The sequence below is a fragment of the Calliopsis andreniformis genome, chromosome 7, assembly GCF_051401765.1.
Source record: "Calliopsis andreniformis isolate RMS-2024a chromosome 7, iyCalAndr_principal, whole genome shotgun sequence".
Lineage (NCBI taxonomy): Eukaryota > Metazoa > Arthropoda > Insecta > Hymenoptera > Andrenidae > Calliopsis > Calliopsis andreniformis.
The window spans coordinates 13436856-13459729 of NC_135068.1; the positions used below are offsets into that span (position 1 = coordinate 13436856).

General features: G+C 46.2%; 1 protein-coding gene across 5 annotated transcripts in view; it reads left to right on the top strand.

Annotated features, from left to right (window-relative positions):
- The window catches only part of Brp (ELKS/RAB6-interacting/CAST family member bruchpilot), a 38189-nt gene extending 16103 nt beyond the window's left edge, over positions 1-22086 (top strand). Inside the window, exons 5-24 of one of the 5 annotated variants that reach the window (XR_013002323.1) lie at positions 656-1042; positions 8715-8882; positions 8956-9123; positions 10125-10388; positions 10462-10851; positions 10962-11264; positions 11345-11497; positions 11580-11768; positions 11890-12029; positions 12092-14330; positions 15543-15800; positions 15863-16050; positions 16129-16186; positions 17448-18438; positions 18504-19075; positions 20264-20424; positions 20508-20655; positions 20728-20915; positions 21006-21159; positions 21947-22086. Coding sequence is in view for 4 of the 5 variants with exons in the window: in XM_076382234.1 (XP_076238349.1) it covers positions 656-1042; positions 8715-8882; positions 8956-9123; positions 10125-10388; positions 10462-10851; positions 10962-11264; positions 11345-11497; positions 11580-11768; positions 11890-12029; positions 12092-14330; positions 15543-15800; positions 15863-16050; positions 16129-16186; positions 17448-18438; positions 18504-19075; positions 20264-20424; positions 20508-20655; positions 20728-20915; positions 21006-21087 (7047 nt within the window). In the remaining variant the exon portion in view is untranslated. Of the gene's footprint in view, positions 1-655; positions 1043-6800; positions 6813-8714; positions 8883-8955; positions 9124-10124; positions 10389-10461; positions 10852-10961; positions 11265-11344; positions 11498-11579; positions 11769-11889; positions 12030-12091; positions 14331-15542; positions 15801-15862; positions 16051-16128; positions 16187-16473; positions 16658-17447; positions 18439-18503; positions 19076-20263; positions 20425-20507; positions 20656-20727; positions 20916-21005; positions 21175-21946 lie in introns of those variants that run through there. The other 4 variants (XM_076382234.1, XM_076382235.1, XM_076382236.1 and 1 more) reach the window with 4 other exon arrangements.
- The last annotated feature ends 788 nt before the right edge of the window (positions 22087-22874 follow it).

Consider the following 22874-nt stretch of genomic DNA (forward strand, 5'->3'; position numbering starts at 1 on the left):
GATGTACAGTACAATCGATAACGATCATGGATGTGACATCGGTGATCAGTGGTGCTTCTTGTACCGTCGAATAGAGCAACGTGAACATTGAAAAGAGGGACAATGTCCTGATATCTCGGAAAACGATCCTACACGTGATGGTCATTCGGAGAAGCGCTAAATTATCTTTAGATAATTGGACTGGACATATCGAAGGAAGAAAGAAGCTTGGCGGAACGTCGCTTTTCTTTCGTCAACCGGGACGCTGGTGGTGTCACTTCCGCTTCCTCGAGACTGTCCCGCAGAAAAATGGAACGACATTTGGTCTCGGTGTTCCCTGTGTCCGCTGCACGCTAAGGGAGTCCTCTCGATTTAGGTGATTTAGCTCGCGCATGTAAGATGAGATGAGAAGACTTGGCGTGCAGTAGGGAACGATTGGGACAGATTCGTGCGTAGGGGAAGCTGCATCAGGCCATCGTAGCGTACATCTCCCTTCTACCTAATCACCACATACGCAACACGAAGATAAAGTGTAGCGGTAACGATCTATCGAAAGTAAAAGAGATAAAAGCGAAAAGAAAGAATCGAAAGAAATCCTCGCACGCTCGCTAGAGAGACCCGAGACGGACGGAAGGTGGATGAATGTAACCGTGCCCCTATTGCTTGTGTTGTAAAGGAGCTCAAAGCAACGAACGAGAGCCTGAAGAGTCTTCAAACGCAGCTGGAGCTGGCGTACGCGTCGACTGCGTGTTCCGGGGCAGCCGTGGCGGGCGGAGGTGCTGGTCTCGGGCTAGGTAGCGTATCAGGTACAGGTGGTACCGTCCTTGGAGGTAGCGTGGCGGTTCCAGGCGGCGTGCCCGGTAGCACCACCCTAACGGCCATCATGGAGACGAAAGACGCTCGCATACAGACTCTGGAAAAGGAGGTGGAATTGCTCGAAGCCGAATTACAGCGCATTAAGGAGTGCGGAGGTAGACTAAGGGAACAGCTGCTGAAAGCCACTGCCGTGCCTAGCAGCGGTGGAGGCGTGCAGCAGTCGCAGCCGCAGCCGACACAAACGCCGGTACAGCAACAGCAACAACAGCAACAGCAGCAACAGAATAAGTTAGCTGCGGGAGGTATAGAGTCGCATGTGCGACAGGGATTGGTGACAGCCGTGGGTGGTCCGCAGCAGCCCGGCACGTTGGCCCTGGCCAGGGGACCGTCCGTGATGACCTCGCTGGTACCGTTCGGTCACTCGTCGTCCTCGGCATTAACCAATTCATTGCTTGCCGGTTCGACAGGTGGGACCACGAGCAGCGGAGGCGGTGGGGGCGGTTCCTCGTGCCTAGCCGGTATCTCGTCGGGTGCTACCACCGGCGTGGTCAATCCCTATACCGATCGTTACGCCGATCATCATCTTCATCAGCTTCATCATCATCCTCCCCATCATCATCATCAGCTTCATCTTCATCAACAGCAGCTGCAGTTGCAGCAGCAGCACCATCAAATGCAACAACACTTGAAACATATTGAGCCTGCGGCGCAGGGTGCGCTGGCGTTGCACGCGCACACCTTCAACAAGCACGACATGAACTTCAAACGGCAAGTAAGTTTCTTCATCAACAATGTCCGCATCGAAAAGAACGATGCCGTCTAGGGACTTCCAATCGCGGCTCTCACTTCCGTCTTGCGTTACGCCAGATCTCGAACGCCGCAGGTTCCACCGCGTGAGTACCCTAATCCCGTCGTAGGTGTCCACAGGAACTCCACCTGTATACATACATACATATGTCGTGTCGCGTCGCATCTTTCGAAACAAAACCCCCTGAGAGAAACCGAGGCCCAGTTTCTGTCCGTCTGTCTGTCTGTCTGTCTGTCTGTCTGTCGTCTGCCTGTACGTATGCTTGTAGGTATGTTCGTTGCCTGTTTATCTGTCCATTCTCGACTCCAGGTCGCAAAGATGTGACGGTTCTGGGAAGCTTATCTGTCTGAAAGATTCGTGCGCGTGTGGCGTGTGTTTGCGCGTGTGCCAGAATAAAAGAAGGGAAAGAAAGGGTATGAAGTGAAAAAGTACGGAATTGTACGGCCGTATATTTAGTGTCCATAGGAAGGAAAAGAAGTCGAACGAACGCATCGTCAGGAAACTGCGTGACGTAGTCGTCTAGGATCGTTTAGGTTGAAACGTCCCGCGGATCTTTCGATTCCTTTCGTCTTCTCTTCCGAAAGTCGCGTCGCGTTCACATACGAGTCTGTGAGAAATAAAATAATCGTGGATCGTCGCCGAATTCGCTCCGTCGGACAACAATTTCTTCACTAATGGCTACAAAAACGCACACAATCCCCCTTGGGTTTATCGAAAATCGACTTTTGCGATTGCTCCGAAACTCTGTACGCTTATCGATTTACTCTTTTACTTTGATTCGTGGCCGTGCTTGTTCGACATACAACAGCGATCACATTCCTGATTGTGGAAAGGAAAACGTTCCTACACCTTTTTCTAACGAACGATATCGCTGCATATCGAGCATTTTACTTCTCACCGACTCGTACACGCCTTCGTAATGCATTAGCGTACCTGTTTTCTTTACTTCCTGAGATCCCTTTCTTATGGAACAGCAGAGGTTCTATTTTTTCACTCGATTGTACCTGTTTAAAAAGTCTTAGGTTTACGAGATGAACCACCTCGATACCCGAAACGATCTTTGACAAATTTTCTCTACGATCACCCGTTTCTAGGAAATTGTCAGAGTTTAAAAAGACTCAGTGAAAAAAGTGGCACGCACAAGTGAAAATTATTCGAGGGGTTCCAGTAGGATGTTTTGGGAGAAAGTCAACGAGAAAGTCATAATTCGGTAGCTTCTACGTTTAGAGCCCGAAAAAAAACGAAGCGTACCTAATCTCTAGGCCTTAGAACGTTGTTGAATTCTAAGATATTTTTTGACGTTAACGTCGCGTCGTACAGTCCTTCGTTAGAGAAGAATCTTTGTAGAAGATATGTCATCCCCATATTCTATTAGAATCTATAAATTTATAAAGAAGCGTTGTTCTTGCTCGTTTTGGAAAGACATTTCCTATGCACTGACACTTGGTCGGTTTTCGAGAAATGTCTAGCTCTCGTTTAAGTTCGCTTAATGAATAGATGTTAGAGACGTCTTTGCCAAAACGAAGTAAGAAGTTGTCGTTTTGTCGTGAAAATTCCACAAGGGAACAGTGGACATATTATACATAGATGAATCGACACTTTCCGTAGTTACACTGTGTACTGATAGTATAAAAATAATGTGAGGAGGAGAAGGAGGAGAACGTAAAAGAGAAGAAAGGGACAAAGAAGATGAAGAAGATGAAGAAAAGGAGAAGGTGGAGAAAGAGGCGGAGGTGGAGGTGAAGGAGAAACAAGTGTGTGCATGTGCGATGCGTGCATAAAAAAGAAACGATATATTTTCGTAATTCGAAGCATATTAAGCCGCCTCCATGTTGATCCCGTCATCGTTGACAACCTATTAACGTGACTCTTATTTCGGGATGTCGTGTCTAGCTTAATTGAACGCAATTGGCTGCGTCAGATACGGTCGAGAAGAACACTTGAAATCTTCCAATCCGTTCTCGCTCAATCGTGCGTGGTTTTCTATTTTTGATCACTCGCGCGTTTAAATGCACTTTGAAAAATGGCTTTACGCATTCGGAGATTGTGACAATCTTTATTTTTCTACTTAAACCTAGGACTAAGTATCCCATAAAGAAATCGGTGTGAACTGTACACGATTAAATTAACAAATGGTCACGAACGTCCGAATCGCATTGCAGAAACATCGTTACGGTATCTGCGATCGAACGCGCTAAATATTTCGGGCGAGATCTGGTTGGCCTTTGCAGCATCTCTACACACGTTTGTCTTAACGGTACTCGAGTCGCGAAACGCTTCTTTCATAGTCGTTGAGCTGGCTGTTTCTTATGCATACGTAAATACTCAACTTCGTCGTGAGCCATGCAGGGATCGTCCCTCTTTCCCAGAGTCTTCCCCAGAGGATGGAACCGTGATATCCGAAATTCGACGCGCGTTGCTCGCAAGAACATCTCTGATCTCCGGACGTCTTTCCACTTCGACCTTTCACACCTTTGCAAAGTTGCGCGTCAAAAATCTGGGTTGCGATTTCGCTGGGGTACTTTCGCAAGGTCCACGTCGAGCCTAAGCGAAAGCGAATCCACGTCCCTATCGATCCTCTTCGGACTCGTAGCACAATACTAAACCTAAAGTGGTGTAACTCGAGACTGAGATTATGCTAATTACGTCAAACGATATAACAAATAAAATAGAGAGAAGGATGAAAAGAAACGATTTTGTTTTTACATTTTACGTATCAATAGTCAAACTGCTTAGAATGAAGCAGAAATAAGGAAACGTACGTCGAAGCGAAGATCAAAGAGATGATGTTTAGATTCTTGGCTGATTCTATACTTACTTATTCTCCTTTCCTTTGACTCTTCCCGCCGCGTCGGGAGCATTCTGTCCTAATCCAACACAAAATTTCAGATATGGTACATCCTTGTACATACTTTTCAAATTATTTATTGCTTTTATTTTTTCGATTGTCCAAAATTTAGATCAAGGGTGCATCAGTGAAAACAACGGTGATTCATTCGACTCATGATAAAATCACTCTATCAAAGTAATTAACAGAGAGAAAGAAAGAATGACTGCTTTCAACTGTTCTTCGATTCATGTCGAAGTCTTTTAACCAGTCACACCTTTGCCCAATCCTCTTTCGTTTAAGTTGTTGATAATCTTGATAAATATTCCTGCACGTATCGAGTAATATTCGCAGTTGTTCGATATGTAATGTCCCATTCCCACCAGAAGTATTCGATTGCGATGCAGAACTCATCTATCATTATCATGTGAGCTCATCATTCATCATACATTTTTCAAACGAAAATAATAATCGATTTCAGCTCGTCCTTAAGAATCGCCATCCGATGTTAATGAATGATCGCGCAGATTGTCCATACTCTACTGCGCTCAATAATTACATCGTATTCGTCACATTAAACATTTTCGATCCACCTTCCTGCACTCTATTTCTATTTAGTTTACGAGTAGTTGAACAGTAAAGTTGGCTAATTTGTCTGCCGGTGTTTCGTTTTATTTATCTGTTGGCAACAAGTCAAGCGTGAAATTACAGTCCGCGAAATCCAAGATTGCAACCCACATCAAAATGTAGTTTTTTTTTTTTTTTTTTTTTTTTTGTAAACGCGCTTCCTCGATCATAGCATCCTACTCGTTCTGTATTGCCTCTAATTCAAGTCTAAAAAGGTTTTCATTGATCGCTGGTTCTCTTATTCATAGATAATCATTCGGATAGGCCTCGAACATCGTAAATAGATCTGACGTCATCTTTCATCGTAGAAAATTCGTCTCATTATTCATGAACGAATCAGGAATGATCAGGCGCAATAATCTCAATGCAAATCATCCGTCATTATTTTTTCGTTCCATAAAACGAAAATACAAAAATCGTTTAGGCATGATGCATGCAGCCGAGAGTAGGATAAATTAGACTACTGTTTTTCATTTCTTACTGTGCCCTACTATTACTACTGATACTACTTTGAAATTCGTTCTTACGAAAGTGTACATTTCTTGGTATCGTTCGTACAATCTTGTCAACTTGAAAGACAATCGCAATCCGCGTACAAAGTTTACAGCTAAGAGAGATGAAATTGCAATGGACGTAGATTTTGGACGTTCGAACGATAACAGGGAATCGAAGTAAAGTGAAAACTGCTGCATAAATTAGTCCAGCAATTAGTCTGTTTCACGTCATTCGACAGCACCCCTTAATTCCGTCGAATCTATTTTGAGTCGAAGGAAAATTAGGCCTAGTTTGATCGTAGATCGTAGAGGATTAACGTGTTGAACGAAATAGTAAAAGCAGCAACAGCAGCAGCAACAGCAGCAGCACGAGCCGCAGCAGCAGTAGTAATCACGCGAAACAGTTTGTTCGTGTTTGTACGTGTCCGACCACGCTTGATTTATCGTACAATATCATCGTCCAACGGTTCACCTTCATTCACGACTCATCGTCGACGTAATCTGATATTAGAAGTGCATGTGAGTTCTCAAGTTGTTCCTTAGTCTGCATGTTGCATGCACGCAGATAATTGAATTTCGTTACTCGACTCATCTCTCTCATCATTTAGCCGTTTGTCGTCTCGTTGATCGATATACGATAAGGTAAACACGAATACATCTTTCACGAATCATCGTCTTTTACAAAACACTCGGGACTGACTTGGTCTCGACTATTTTGTCAAATCCATCATTCTTGAACGAAGGAACAGTCGTTCGGTTTTAGTGCAATTTAGCGATTCTGTTTACAAAGGTTGGAGTTGTATAGAAAATTGGATAAATTGAAGAGATAGAAAATTCTAGTCTGTTCGAAAAGAAGACGATCGATTTTGCAGCTAAACCGAACATCGTTCTTCGATATACGAATAGTTGTAAGAATACAACATTAGCAGTTAAGCTAGAGCTAAGTTTAGCGATAAGTCAGCAATGGATGGCAATCCCCAATTCCGCTAAGTTTACCTACATCCTTCTGTTCGTGTGATCGTGTTGTCGCCGCTAGAATCATCGCTGTCGCGATCGTTAATAAGATTGGAATTCCGGAATAAATTGCTACGTGATCGGAATTAGCAAATACTTGGTAGAGCGATTTAATCGGTAACTCGGTGTCGAAAGGGACGATCGCGCCGAGAATAATTGATAAAGAAGGGAGGCGGAATTGGGCGGCCTTTGTGGTGAGCGAAGCATTATTAAATGTGGTGCCCCAATATTCTAGCTTTCTGAGGAGGTAAGGATATTCTTCACCTGACAAAGAAGCACTTCCAAGCCACCACCTATCCTTCGTTTCCATCCACGTGATTACCGTATTATGTAACGGAGTGTTTCGATGTTCCGTAGTAACACCTTTTCTTACACATTTACAAACACACTCTGTCTGTCTCTTCCCACCCCTTTTCTTTCTACTTTTCTCTAGTGGTATGGTCAGTGAGTTTTCAAACGATTCTATCCTCTGACGACGAGTATGGTCGTCGCGCGTTGTCCCAAAGAAACTCGTGTCGAATCGCTGGCAAAGTTGCACCAGCAAACCTGCAGAGAACTGGAGTTACCGACTCGTAGCTGTTCGTTAGATACTTTCCCCGATTAACGTTATCTTCGTTTCTCAATCGGACAACTCACCAACCAACCGAAATCTCTCTCTATTTATTTCTCTCTCCCTTTTTGTCTCTCTGTTTCTCTGTCCCTTTCTCTGGTGTGAGTCGTTGATCTGACTGTTCGCAATCATTCACGTACCGCGCGCCTCCTCGTTGTATCGTGCCATTCTGAATGGCAAACAGAAGCAAACGGAGAAGGACGAAATGCCTCCGTTCGAAATTCCCTGCGTACGTGCGTGTGTGTGAAGCCTAACGATGATCGTAGATAGTCACGTAGATCTTATACTATCTTTTTATGGTTTTTTCTGTGGTTCTTCGCGGGCGTCGTTGAGAAACACCGAGGAACCCGAGACGATGACCGCCGCTTTGCGCACTCGAGAGGTCGAAACGATCGCTCGCCTCGCAGTAGACCTGTTGTTCGTTACGTATCGTTAGCACGATAATAGAGAACGCTAGAGAGACGTAGGATCGATGATCGATCGCAACTTCTCCTTCGATAGGTCGCATCGATCTATCGAGTCCTGATGCTTTTTTCCGAGTACTTGCGTAAGATACGTGCGTGCACGTCCTCTCTGATCCTGAATTTCTTCGAAAATTTCGTCGAAAACTCAGCTGAACTCGCTCCGAATAACATTAACGAAGCGTCGAGAAAGATCGTGTCTCTTTTGCACTTGGATCATTGGACGGTCTCGCGAAGGAAAACCGTGCGATGTCTCTTCCACGCTACGTACTGTGCTATAGCGTACTGTTGATTAGCTAGAAGACATTTAGCTGTGTAATTTTGCTTGCGATCCCGCCGCGAAGTCTCGCCTCGAAGTTCGCGACGGGATCTTCACGCGGCCTGCTGACACCAGAGTAGATGAAACGAGCATAGTAGGTACGTATACATATACATACACGACAAACTAAAGAGAGAGAGACACAGTACTTACATGATACGTCCTCGTGAGTCCATCTTCTTCCAGATCCTTTGCTCCCTGGAACCTCGACACATTCCTTACTCATCAAACACGTATAAATGTATCTCTCGTACACGCAGGAAACACTGTTCGTAACTTTGTATTGTTGGTCTCGATATCGTTGCATGCTCAGTACATATGACGAATTTTGTCCGAGTACGGCGACGACGTATCGCGAGCCAGATTATCATATCTCTAAATTACAACACTTTCGTAACTTTCTCCAACAGGCGAAACAATTTGCAAACACTTTGGAAAAGCATTTCTATACCGTTCAAGTTTCCTTCGATTTTGGATGCCTCGCGTGTAATCTGAGCAAATTATAATCGTATAGATGGATGTACATATATATCTTGTCGAAATTAATCAGAGAATGTGGATCTACGAAGCCATAAATAATCGAAGGGAAGGTGGGCAATGATCGTCGTTGTACTCGGTCACGACGGAGAGACGACAAGGCCGGCGTCTCCGTCGCTCGTTGTTTCGTCGTCGTCGTCATCGTCGTCGTCGTCGTCGTCGTTGCCGAGGTAAACGAGTCGCACGGACTGATCCTCTCCTGGACGACGAATCTTTTCGCAGCTGGACGAACTCCGGACGGAAGTGCAGCGCAGGGACCAGGAGCTACTCGCGATGTCGGCCAAGATGAAGACCCTCGAGGAACAGCATCAGGACTATCAACGACATATCACCGTCCTGAAAGAGTCGCTTTGCGCTAAGGAAGAACACTACAACATGTTACAGGCTGACGTAAGTTTCTCTTTCACGTTCGAACAGTGGCCACGGCGCAATCGTTTCATCCATGCGCATACGATTTTTGCAGGTGGAAGAGATGCGACAGAGGCTCGAAGAGAAGAATCGGATGATCGAGAAAAAGACGCAGGCCGCCATGCAGGCGCAACAGGAACGCAATCGTATGAACACTGAGCTCACCGAGCTCAAGGACCATATGGATATCAAGGACCGAAAGATTAACGTCCTCCAGCGCAAGGTGAGTGATCTTCAAACTTATTTCTTCGCGTTTCTATCCTCGACGAAGGAAAATTTGCGTTCGATCGACAGGGTTGACGGATATAAAGTTGGTAACATTTTTATTTCGAATTAGCGAGCAGTGCAATTGCGAAAAAACCTGATAGTCCTTAATTTTCGTAAGAGAAAGCACACGTTTTACGTCAAATATTCCCACAATGCGGCTGCGGTCTGCGCATGAGTATGAATGTTGCCAATGCGTCGATTGGTATGAGTGAAGAGATGTGTACGCCTCGCGACAATCTTTTTGTAATCCTTTTTACCCCGTTCGAAACACCCTATTCGATGTGTAACGCTTGTCGAACGTATGTAGACACGCTACATAGACACGTAGATGCACCGTTTATCCTTAAGTTCGCACCCGTTCAGTTGGTCATCCTGTTTTATATAGTTTATCAATAAAATATTTAAAAATTATGTTCCGTCTTTTTTATTTCTTTTCTCGTTTAATATTTTCGTTGTGCATATGTACCTACATACATTTTTCACCAGCGATTAACGACGATCAGTATCGACTGAGGAGAAACGGAGAAAAGGGGCGAAAAATGTACATAGTTTTCTCTCCGACCAACACTGTTATTAATCGTTGGTGCACTAAATACAAGGTATATCGCTTTCAGATTATTTTCATTATGTTTCTGTGTTTAATTGTAGCATAGAAGGTATGTTAATTTTTTAAGTATCACTTAGATATTACTGTTTTTTGAATTACTTATTTATTAGTTGCGGTTGATTATTGTTGCACTGCGATAAGAATGAAACAGCAGGTAAGTAATGGTTTACGATTACGTTGACAAACGTTCACGCTGCTAATCCACCTATTAACTGACTAACGCTACACAGAATTCTAAATAACATATTAATTTTCTCGATTATCATAACTAATTCCTCTACCCATTTTAAAACGTTTGCGACTCATTTTGTAATATTTACATTTTCTAATCTGCATTGTTGTAAGTTTAGATCGAGAATCTGGAAGATCTGCTAAAAGAAAAGGATAATCAGGTCGACATGGCTAGAGCGCGTTTAACAGCAATGCAGGCGCATCACTGCAGTAGCGAAGGTGCACTTAGTAGCCTCGAGGAAGCGATAGGAGATAAAGAGAAGCAAATGGCGCAGTTGCGAGAACAGAGGGATCGAGCGGAGCAAGAGAAACAAGAAGAGAGGGAATTGCACGAGAGGGAGCTCGCCGAATACAAGATGAAAATTCACGCGCTTGAGTCCGAGGTGAGTCTCCGTAAAAGAAAAAGCATTTCTAGCCCGTATCGATCATCTGACGCGATTGAAATTTTCTTCGCAGGTTGAGAAGCTGGGTGCCCGACTGGAGAGGGCACAAGCTGAAAAGGATAGGCTGGAGACGAAGCTGGAAAGCTCTCAGTCGGAACTAGGCAAGAGCAAAGCCGAGCTCGACAAAGCTGCGTCCGAGGTTGGTCGCAGCGGCGCCGACTGGGAAGCTGCCAAACAGAGGATGACTAGATTGGAGTTGGAGAACGAGAGGCTCAGGCATGATCTCGAGAGATCTCAGAGCACCTACGGAAGGAGCACGTTGAACTCCACCCAGGAAATGGACAGGATTCAGGAGCGCGCCGAGAAGACAGCTGGTGAACTCAGAAGAGCTCAGGCTGAACTCAGGGTTACTCAGGCTGACAACGAAAGAGCCAGGGCGGAAGCTGTCGCTCTCCAAGAAAAGGTAAGCATTCATATCTCACCCCTAGGATTCAATTTATTTGCGATTAGCCGCAGCGAACGATGCAAGCATTATCGATCTGCTCGTTATCTTTACATTGCCAATTGTTCAAGGTGGAGAAGAGCCAAGGCGAAGTCTATAGGCTGAAAGCCAGATTGGAAAATGCTCATGTCGAACAGGAAAGTCTTCGGGACGAGTACGACAGAGCGCAAGCTTCTGTAGCTCGGCTCCACTCGGAAAGGGACAAAGCTATCGGCGAACTGGAAAAGGCACAAGAAGAACTGGAACGTACTCAGGCTACTCTCGGCAAGGCACAACTACAACAGGACAAACTGCAAAATCTACTGGACAAGACGCAAAGCGAAGTGGACAAGCTACAGGAAAAACTGGACAAGACGCAGACCGAAATTCGCAGGGTAAGTCGAAGCTTCGATGCCCTATCGGCGGCTGCGTTTCCATTCGATACGATTCAATTTCTGAACAATCTTTCTGGCAGATGCAAATGGAAAGGGAAAAACAGATCTACGATTTCGAGAACTTGCAAAGCCAACTGGACAAAGCGCTCGGTCAGTCGACGAGGATGCAGAAGGAACGAGAAACGATTCAACTGGAGGTCGATCGTCTGCAGGACAAATACGAGAAAGCACAGGTAAAACTACCGATTGACGCGATCAGAATCTCATTGTCTGTTAAAAATTGAAAGTCACGCTGTCTTCTCCCGTGTCTGGTAGATGATAATGCAGCGGCTGCAGAAGGAGCGGGACAGTTTTCAGGAGGAAATGGAGAAGCTTCACGAGAGGATAGAGTTCCAACAAAACCAGATAGCCAAGGCGCAACGAGACAAGGAGAATGTGCTGTCGGAGCTTGAACTGGTGAAGGAGAGATGGGAGAAGGCGCATAATTCTCATCAGAAGTTAACCGTGAGTAATAGCACGGCACAGTGGCGAAAAGAAGCCTGTAGAAGGCAGAAAGTCGGAAGCAGCAGTGGCAGGAAATCATACATTGTTGTTTTATCTGTTTGGTGGGATTCTCGGTGATCAGCTTGAACGAGACGATGCTCTGACCGAAATCGAGATTCTCAAGGAGAAATTGGATAAGGCTCAATATTCGATGAACAAGGCTCACGAGGAACGAGAGAACACGAACAAGGAGTTCGAGAAGATGCTTGAGAAGTACGACAGGTAAGGGAAGATCGCGAAATCGCAAATGATGGATTTCTCTGACGAATTGTTTGACCGAACAGAGCGCAGAGCGAAGTCTACCGGCTGCAGAATCGCATCGACGTGATGGAGGCGGACAAGGACCGACTGGAGCTCGAGGCGGACAAGCAGCAGATGCTGGCGGCGAAGAGTCGCGAGGAGGCGCGCAAGGCCCAGGAGGAGTTGGCCCACGTGCAAGAAATGTACGACAGGGCTGCGCTACAGCTGGGCCGCACCAAGGAGCACGAAGAGAAGTCGAAGGAGAACCTGGACAGGCTGACGGTTGACTTGGAGATGGTGCGCGAGCGATACGAAAAGTCCCAGATCGAGCTGCGTCGTCTGCAGAACGATCGGGAGAAGCTGGTCGCGGACAACGAACGGCTCAGCTTCGAATTGGCGGGCGCGCACTCGCAGCTGAACAAGGCGCAGGCCGCGACGGATAAGACGCAGGAGGAGCTGAAACGAATGCAGCAGGAAATCGACAAGATGTACGAGAAGCACGACCGTCAGCAGGCCGAAGTGAGGAAAGCGCAGGCGGAGGCGGAACGGCTGCGCGTCGAAGCGGAGAGCGCGCGCGAAGAGTGCACGAGGTACGCGGCCAGGTTCGGCAAGTATCAGGAAAGCCAAGAGCGACAGAAGGAGGAGCACGAGCGGGCGAAGCTGGAGGTGGAGAGGCTTCGGGACAGGTTGGAGAAGGCGCTGGCGGAGCTGGAGCGCGCGCGGAAGGCTGAGCAGGACGCCTCGAGGCTGCGCGCCGATCTGGAACGTGCGGAGGGGGTGCGAGGTAAATACCAGTACGAGCAGGAGAAATGGCAGAGCGAGGGTAGTAGGCTACAGCAGGAAGTGGAGAAGCTGCGGGAACGTCTCGAGGACCGGGAGTCGGAGATGAAGAGGACGCAGGCCAGCAACGCGGAGCTCGAGGCGAAGCTGCACGAGACGCAGCTTCAGCTCGAGCGGGCGCGCGAGGAGACCAACAAAGCGAACGCCGCGCAAGAGCGGAATCGTGGCGAGATCGAACGCGCTCGAATCGAAACCGAGAAGATACGCGATCGTCACGACAAGGTGAAGGCGAGAGCGGACGCCCTGGAGGCCGACAACGAGAAGCTCCGCGTCGAGATCGTCCGGCTCGAGAGGTTGATGCAGACCGAGGGTAAGACCAGGTCGGAAAGCGCGAGCATCGAGGTCGAGCGGCTGCGCGCCAGTCTCGACAAAGCGATAGTCGCGCGCGACCAGGTGGAACTCGAGGCGGGCAGGCTGGCCAAGGAGCTCGAGAAGGCGCACATGCAGACGACCAAGTACCAAGAGGCCGTCGAGGCGAACAAGAAGGAGCTGGAGCGGCTCGCCGCCGAGACGCAGCTGCTCCAAGACGAACGGGAGGCTCTCAGGCAAGAGCTGAGACGGGTGCAGCAGCAGCAGCAACAGCAGCAGCAGCAGCAGCAGCTGGCAGGCAGCGAGGAGATGGCGCATCTGCAGCACGAGCTGCAGCTCGCGCAGCGGGACCGCGACAAGATGGCTGCGATCCTCGAGAACCGGGAGAAGCACTCGGAGAAGATCGAGAAGATGAAGGAGAAGCTCGAGGCGGAGGCGAAGCAGCTGCAGGTGGAACGCGATCAGCTGGTGATACAGCTGGAGAAGTCGCAGGAGATGCTGGTCAACTTCCAGCAGGAGTTGAACGCGAACGAGGCCGAGCTGGAGCGGCAACGCGACGAGGTGCGCCGGCTGCAGCAGCTGCAGCAGCAGAGGGCGCACGCGCAGACGCCCGACAGGGCCGCGAAGGAGGCTCTCGAGGCGCAAATGCGGGAGGTGCATCGGCTCACCCAGCAGGTGCAAAACCTGACGCAGGCGCAGACCAAGGAGCGACAGAGGGCCGAGCAGGCCGAAAAGAGGGTGCAGGAGCTGCAAAAGCAGATCGCGACGAGCGCGGCGAGCGCGGCGAGCGCCGGTGCCGAGCCGCAGCTCGAGCAGTGGAGGAAGCTCTGCGAGACGGAGAAGCAGCGGGCGGACGCGGCCGAGAGGCAGGCTGCGGAGCTGCAAAAGCGCATCCAGACGACCGAGAGACAACTGCACGCGCAGCAGCAGCAGATCCAGCAGATGCAGACGACTATACAGCAGCAGCAGCAGCAGCACCAGCAGCACCAGCAGCACCAGCAAAACGGCCAGGAGGCCGCCAGGTTGCGAAAGGAGCTCGAGCGCGCGCGAGAGGACATTAAGCAGGCGGCCGTCGAGCGCGAGCGGTTCCAGGCACAGCTCGAAATGCTGTGCCAGGAACTCGAGAAAAATCAGGTTAGCAGCACGACCTGCACTCGCTCGCGCTGACCTCTCTACACTGATCGCCCACCACACCCGCACTCTGCCTGCACGGTGTCCGCCTCTCTTGCCTCTCTTTACGTCTTCTCGTTTTAACCGCAGCCTCTGCCTTCGTCGTCGGCGAAGCAGAACTCGACCACTGCTCCTACACGCCGCTAAAATTACATAAATACGTATGCGTGTATAGAACGATCGAACGACATAGTAACCATCTTATTACATACGGATCGAACCGGAACTGCGATGCACCCGCACACCTTTCTCATCTTGCGTTGCAACCATGCATCTCTCGCATCTCGGGGCGTCCGTCACACTTCAGAGTGAAACGCAGCATCGCCTTCACCGTCATCCGTCGTCACCCCATCCTCCCTCCCTTCTATCGAATCCACCTGTCTAATCCATTGCGAGCACTTTCAAGCACAACCATTCGCGCTCTCACTGCCATTCTTTCATTTTCGTTTCTCGACCATCTTCTCGACGCTGTTATGCTGTTTCAGCGCTTTCACGGTTTATCGTTACTATCGACAGTATCGACACCGCCAGCAAGGAGCCGAACGCGATCGAGCGACATCAGCTACTTTGCGTTACACCTCGCGATCGGTTTTTACAGCATACTCGAGCATACAACATCTCACGCGCTCGTATCGTTATCGCTACAGTCTACAGTTCTGTTGCGCGTTCGACGACGCAACGACGACCAACAACCATCAGTTTTCGTTTAGCTCTTTTTTCTTTTCACGAGCATGCACTGTACTGATACCGAACAGAAGAAGGGAGAGTGAGTGAGACAGAGAGAGAGAGAGAAAGAGAAAGAAAGAGAGAGAGGGGGGGGGGGGGGAGAGAGAACAAGTTTAATATCTCGATTATAAAGAACCAAAAGTATTTTTCGAACGACGACGTAATTAATCTCGAAGCGATGCACTTCTTTTCTTTGATCGCTTCACCGCGGCCGTGAAGCATGAATGTATGTAACAGCTACAGACATACCAACATACATATATACTTAATCGTAAACGATCGCTAGATTGCAATTCAGCAGAGCGTCTTTCTCATGTATGCGTGTCACTTGTCTGTTTAATTACGTTTCGTCTCTGTTACTCAGTTCCGCGGCCGTGATCATAACATAAGATCGAATCGAATAAGCTTCAGGGAACGAGAGGCGAGGTTCTAAAGATTATTTCGATGCAGGTGGACTTGCACGAGGCGAACAAGAAACTCCAAGCTGGCGCCGGGAAACCTGGTACCGACACTACTCAAGAGAGAAGACAATTGGAAGAGCAGAGACGACAACTGGAGGAACAGAGAAGACAGATGGAAGAGCGAGCCAAGTCCGTGGACCAGAGAGCTAGAACGTTGGAGGAGAAGGAGAGGACGCTCCAAGGTCTCGACCAGGATCTGAAGAAGAGGAAAGCGAAAATGGACCAGCTGGAACAACAGTTACAAAGGGTAACAGAAGATTTTAAACAGCCGCAAAGTTCGAACGTTTCGAGCCCTTTGCTCTTTTACAGAGCGGTGGGTCGCCGGACAAGAGATTGGCGGAAATGCAGAAAGCTCTCGAGGCCACCGAGAAAGAGTTGGAAAAATCGAAAGAGGAGTCGACCAGAAGCGCTGCCGAAACCGAGAGATTGCTGCAACTCATTCAAATGACCCAGGAAGAGCAAAACGCCAAGGAGAGACAAATCAGAGATCTACAAGAGTGAGTGAACGAAACTTGCGATGCTGTCATCCTATTTACCATCGCTTCACTTGCCAATGATATCTTCATTTTTTACAGAGCACTCAAAGCCGCACAAGCCAAGTTGAAACAAGCCGCAACTGCACAGCAACAAGAGGTCCGTATACCATTTTTCCTCTCATTCATTTCCTATCTTTGATTAATCACACAGTTGAGCTAATCTTCTGAATCGAGTACACGCAACTAACAGTCTGTCTTCTTCAATTTTCACGCTGCCTGGATACATCGCGCGTACTTGTTCTTCGATCGTCTCTTTCGTTTCTCATTTTTCTTTTTCATTATTTCCTTCGTCAACCTTCCATTTGTCTGCGTTTTCGTTATCCACCAAAAATCAAAAATTCCCTCGAAAAATGTGCGTCTCCGAATGAACACGAAAATGAGCAGGCGGGTCCCGCCGGATTCCTAAAAAGCTTGTTCTAAGGTCGATTTTCGTTGGGGACGCCTTCTCCGTTCTTTTCAGTACAATTTGCATATTAAGCGAACTTTACAAGTACACGAACTTATTATACGAACTAACGAAACGAAGGATCGTACTGATTTGCCATGGACAACATACGTCAAGATATATAATTATTTTACGTAATGCTGCGACCACTGTTAAAGTATTTAATAATTACAGCGAGAAAATAATGACGATAATAACAATAATTATTGATACATATACATATATAAATATATAAATATATAAATATAAATGTAAAGGTAACGAGAAAGGACAACGGCAACAATAATGTTAATTATTATTACCGACGTGATGATATACGCGTGTATATATATATACACACACACACACACAGCCCACACATGCGCTGTGTTACTATCTATTTATATATATATATATATATATAAATGCGTATCTATATATATATATATATATATATACATCAAGGAAAGGATGAACGCATGTATGTACATGTGTATATACACTTAAAGTGCAAAGATATACGTATGTAGATATATAAATACAAATGTATACATAAACCTGAGATTATGAATGATGAGAGGTTGAGACAGAAAATATTAAGAAGAGCGGTAGTTCATTAAAGATTGACTCAAGAGTGAAAAAGACCATAGACGATGATTTCGATGAAAGCGAAAGAAGCGTACCAAGGAATCAATCGATCAAGAAAGCCGCGTAGAAAGAAAGTTTCCGTGTCGCAGCCATTCGGAGACGCACTCTTACGTCGTTCAGCACGAAACTAGTCGATGCACACGAGCCAAACCTACGCGTTTCTTTCCCCTACACATCTTCTCTTTCGTTGTCATTTTCATCTTTTCTTTACGTTCACCCGTGTTGCCTCCACGCATGCACCACAACGCTCGTTCCGACATCCACGTGCCCCCACGTACGCACACAGAAGCCAGATATCGCTGGCAGCTGGCCCCCAGAGGAGGGTGGAAAAGAGGAAGCAAGGTGGAAGGAACTGGAGGCTAAAGATAGACGAATAGCGGAATTGGAATCGGAGGCATCCACCTTGGAGAAGCTATCGAAGGAGCAATCTATGCGCTCGAAGAAAATCAAAGAGGCTCGAAACGTAAATCTAGGGGATATCCAAGACTGGAAGAAGGAACTGGAATTGAAGAATCGACGGATCATTGAGCTTGAAGGCGAATTGATCGCTTGTAAGAACGCGAAGGAAAAGGGTAACGCGTGTACGGAAAGCCCAAAGTTGTTGGCCGAGTTGAAGGAGGAGAAGGATTCGTGGGAGAGGGAGCGGGAAATGAAGAACAGACGCATAGCGCAACTGGAGAACGAAATAGAGCGTTTGAGGAGCCTGACGACGGAGGATGTTGAATCGTCCAGGCCAACGAGGCACAAGGATAACGAAGTTAAAGGAAATGAGAAGAACGAGTCGTGGAAACAGGAGATCGACGCAAAGAACCGTAGGATCGTCGAGCTGGAACAGGAAATGGAATCTCTGGAGAATTTTCTGAGGGAGCATGCAGACACGGAGAGTGTACGAGAGCTGGAAATAGTGATCGAGAGAAAGAGCAAGAGGATCGAAGAGTTAGAAGACACAGTAGCTGAATTCGAGGATTTTCTGAAGCAGAATCCAGACGTGAAAGACCTACACGAGCTTCGTTGTCAAGTAACCGCGGGGAATAGACGAATTCAGGAGTTGGAGAGGTGGATCCAGAAGAAGGGTGAAAGCAGGGAGGCAAGAATCGATCGAGAGAGAGTTACCGAGCTAGAAGAAATGGTTACACAGTTGGAAGAGTATGTGAGAGAACACAACGTGGATGGATTGAAGAGAAAATTACAGGACCGAGAATGCAGAATCGAACAACTCCAGGAAAGGATTGGACAACTAGAGAAGGAGTTGTTGCGAGTTAAGGAAAAGTCTGAAGGTAAGCGTAACAAATTCACATTTTCTATGCAGTCTTTATCAAACCTTTCTAACAAATATATCCAGGGAAAGAGAGGCACCAGGATCAAAGGAAAGATGAAGATGCACAGGTAATCACGAAGCTAGACGAGCTTTCCTGCAATCGTCTGGTCGCCGACGAAAATGCATGGCTAAGCGAGAGAGAGAAACAAAAAATGAAAAATATGGAGCACGCTATTTCTGAGAAAGATAACAAGATTCAAGCATACGAGCAGCAAATTGTAGAAGGCAAAGATGAGATTACGAAACTTAAGAAAGAAATGATTATTTTGAAGAAGGAGCTCAGCGAGTACGACGATATCGGCGTTTTAAAAGAAGAAATCAGAGTGAGAGACGAGAGAATTCAACAACTCGAGGACGAACTTGACTCTTTGGAAAGAGCTTTCAGCGAAAGAATGGATCTTGAACAAATCGAAGAGCTCGTAAATGTTATAAGAGAAAAAGAAGACACGGAACGGCAGATGACAAAAGATCTAGCAGAGAAGAAAAATAAAATAGAAGAATTGAGCGAAGCGCTGCGTGAAAGTGTCGTTATTACGAATGAGACTGAAAAAAAGTTAGAAATCGAGGAGAAGAAGAAGAAAGATGCTCTTCAAAAGGTAAGCAAAAGTATATCAGGAAAAATTTAATCGTACAAACAAATTTCCGATATTTCAACATCTGTAACTCAACGCGAAAAAATCGAAGAACACTCAACATGGCCTCCTTCGAAAGGGAAGGGATCTGGCTTCAGTATACCATCAAAAAATGTGGCAACAAAAATTTATTAACTTCCTGGTAGTTCTCCGAAGTTGAAAAAGATTTTGGGAAAAAACCACCCTCCATTTCTCGACAGATCGTGGAGTGAACAATTTTTTTCGACCAAGTTCAACGCAGAGATGTTCAAGTAGAGACCTTGCTCTTTCGAATGAGACTAGGCTCAACTCGCTGCGATTTTTTTTACGGAGATACAGAAGCTCGAATATTGACTACTTCTTCGGACTCTGGAGCGCTGTCTGCTTCAGAGGCTGCAGGCTCACTTTTCATTCAGGCTTCAATATCTCGGCGAAAAAAAATCGTACAGCACTCACCGTGGTCTCATTCGACAGAGGGGGGCTCTAGCTTGAATGAAACACTAAAAAATATCCCAGAAAAAATTCATTAAGTGCCTGGCAGTCGTCCGAAGTCGCGAAACATTTGGGGAAAAACTACCCTCTCTTTCTCGGTCTGTCGTGGAGTGAAGAATTTTTTTCGACCAAATTCAACTCAGGGATGTTAAAGTAGAGGATTTACCCTTTCCAATGAGACCAGGCTCACCTCTTCATGATTTTTTTCACCGGAGATACAGGAGCTCAAAGATTGACTACTTTTTGGGGCTCTGGAGCACTGCCTGCTTCAGAGGCTGCAGGCTCACTTTTCATTCAGGCTTCGATATCTCGGCGAAAAAAAATCGCAGAGCACTCGCCGTGGTCTCATTCGACAGGGGAGGGTTCCGTCTTGATTGTCCCTCCAAAAAAGATCGCGGAAAAAATTCATCGAGTGCCTGGCAGTCGTCCAAAGTTGGCAAACATTCCAAGAGAAACAGTCCTCTCTTTCTCGGCGTGTCACGGAGTAGACAATTTTCTTCGATCAAGTTCAACTCAGGGATCTTAAAGTAGAGGCCTTACCCTTTCCAATGAGACCAGGCTGAACTCGCTGCGATTTTTTTTTACGGAGATACAGCAACTCAAATGTTGATAATATTTTATCCGAAAACTAGTGTTCCTTTAATTTTGCTGTTGTGTGTACAATAAATTGTTTTCTCTTAGGTCGCTAAATTAGAGCAGAGAAATATGTCGATGCAAACCGCTTCTGTAGTGAAGTGTATCACCTGTCAGCCTCTCGTTTCTAAGCTGCAAAAGTATGAAGTGAAACTTGAACGTCTTACCAAAGAAAGGACTCTCCAGCTCGAAGATCTTCGCCAATTGAAGTGAGTTGAAATTTGAAAAATACCTTCTACTAACGAAATATTAGTAAGAAAAGATTTACTGCTAAAACCACGTTTTATGGCAGACGGGAAGCTTTGAAAGCTGCAGTTTCTGAAAAAGATGCACATCTAGCTTTGCTCGAACTACCCGGAATGAAAACTGCTGCTCAGCTGGAGCAAGTAGAACGATTGAAAACTGATAGGCAGAGGTTATTAGAAAAGTTGAAAAAAGAGGTACATAATATTTTTAATAAGAAAAGACTAATAGGATTAAATACATCCTAAGAGAAATCTATCATGTTACAGGATGAAAAGTGCATCGAATTGTCGGTAGTATGTAGTTCGACTGATTCGGAAGGAACGTCACAGCTGCTCACGAAAGTTCTGCAAACATTCGACGACAACGACAATGATGAAGAAACATTTGTCGATTGTCGTAGCGATTCGAATTCTCCACGACCCATTACGGCTAATGGCGAGAACTCTTTTAACCGGTGAGTCAATATAACATCCATTGGTTGATATCTTTCTGGAAAAGAGTCGTTTCCTGTTAACCAACATGCAATTATATCGTTATGATTTAGAAAAAGAAAGGCATCGAAAGAAACGGAGGCGAGTAACGAGGAAGAGAACCAGACGAAAACCGAGCAGGAGGATAGCAGATAAGTACTCGAGGCTCTTCTACGGTTATTACGGTGTAGAAAGCAAATATTGGTCTCTTCGTTTCTTCGATGTCTGGTATGCACCCTAAATCCACCCATTCACCTATACATGTACACACTCGCAGGCGTGCACACATGCATACACACATTCATATATATACGTATTATGACATGCAACCGTAGAAGCAATCTAGAGCATTTACAAAGCTTTAGAGAGATAACAGAGGCATTTTGCCGTCACTCATTCATTTCTTAATCATCGACATTGTCCTGATCGTCGTCATCATCGTCATCATCACCTTATCATCATCGTCATCATCCTCGTCATCATCCTCGTCGTCGCGCGGCTCCTTCATCGCAACATTATTACTCGAGTACCTACTCTGTTGTTGCGAAATTGTACGAAATTTACTCAAAGAGGATCTTCCCGCCAAGTACAATAATCGATTGACAGAGGATCTTCTTTGAATTCGGAAAAAATAATCCTGTATTTTGCGAAACTCGATATTCCAGAGAAATAGGCATTTTCCGATTGTTCAACAATTGAGACTACTGAAACAGAGCGTCAACGGAAGGTCGGTACATTGATTACTATAGGATTTAGATACATAGTTTGTTTTCTTAGACGAGTTGATTGCATGTCTCGAAACCCTCCAGAGATGCTCTGTTCGTAACGAGAATCGATTGCCACAATGTCGAGTTTCGTTTCAAGGGCCATCTAAAAAACGTTATTATCCATTAAAAATTGAAAAGGTCTATGTAGACGTAATCGTGAAGACGACGTAAGAGTGACGCTTCGTTGCTGGTATGGCACAACGGGTGATACAATTTTTTTCCCCTCTTTCTTTCTCTTCCATTTCCAGAGGATACACCTGTTGATCGCTGCAACGTCGTACTCCCTCCCACCTTGATCGTTTCCCATCGTTTTCCATCGAGCCTGCAAAGAATTGAAAGCTAGACGGAGAAAATGACAGGCACAAGGTACAGCGTTCACTCCCTGGAGACTCAGCTTCCGCATTTTTGGGAACCATGTTCAGTTAACAGCGTGCCAGGATGGCCTGCTCTCATAGAAGAACAGATGAGGTCGCGAGACTACTTGGAGTAAACGCTGCACAGTTCTTCCCCTTTCCCTATCTTTTCTTTATTTTCTGGATTTCTTGTCACGGGTCCAAAGATCGTCGTTGTATAGCAAACGCTAGAACTCTAGTTAAAGGAAACCGAGAATAAGGAAACGACTGAAAGAGAGAAAGGAATACATAGTAGGATCCTTAGCTGCGCGAAGGGAGAGGGATATACGCGCGAACGAGCCAAGATAGTTTGTACGTCTAAGAGACGGTCGAGCAGAAAAGGAGGAGGAAAATCCGAATCGTGGTGCTGATTAGCTTTCAAGATGACAATAAACGAACGTTCCGTGCAGTTGGCACGTTTCTCGGTAATCTTGCGATGCAGGAAAGAAACGCACGAAGAAAACGCAAACAACATTTTCGTTTAATTTTCCTTTCGCTAGAAGTGGAAACTTGTTCGAATTTGCAATCTTTAATCGAGAATTTTTGACTGAATTTTATCGTGGTTGTTTTGTCGATCGAATGGTCGAATCTTTCGTTGAATGCGAACCAGGAGGTACGTTCTTCTTGCACGTTCGTCGTGTAAACATCAAGTCAGAGTAGGAAAATAATCATTATCGAGTTGAATATGTACCATACGCGGCAAGTACAGCGTTTACGCTACGTCCCACAGTGCGTAATGTGTATATATAGACATAATGAATTCTGTAAACTTCTATAAACAGTT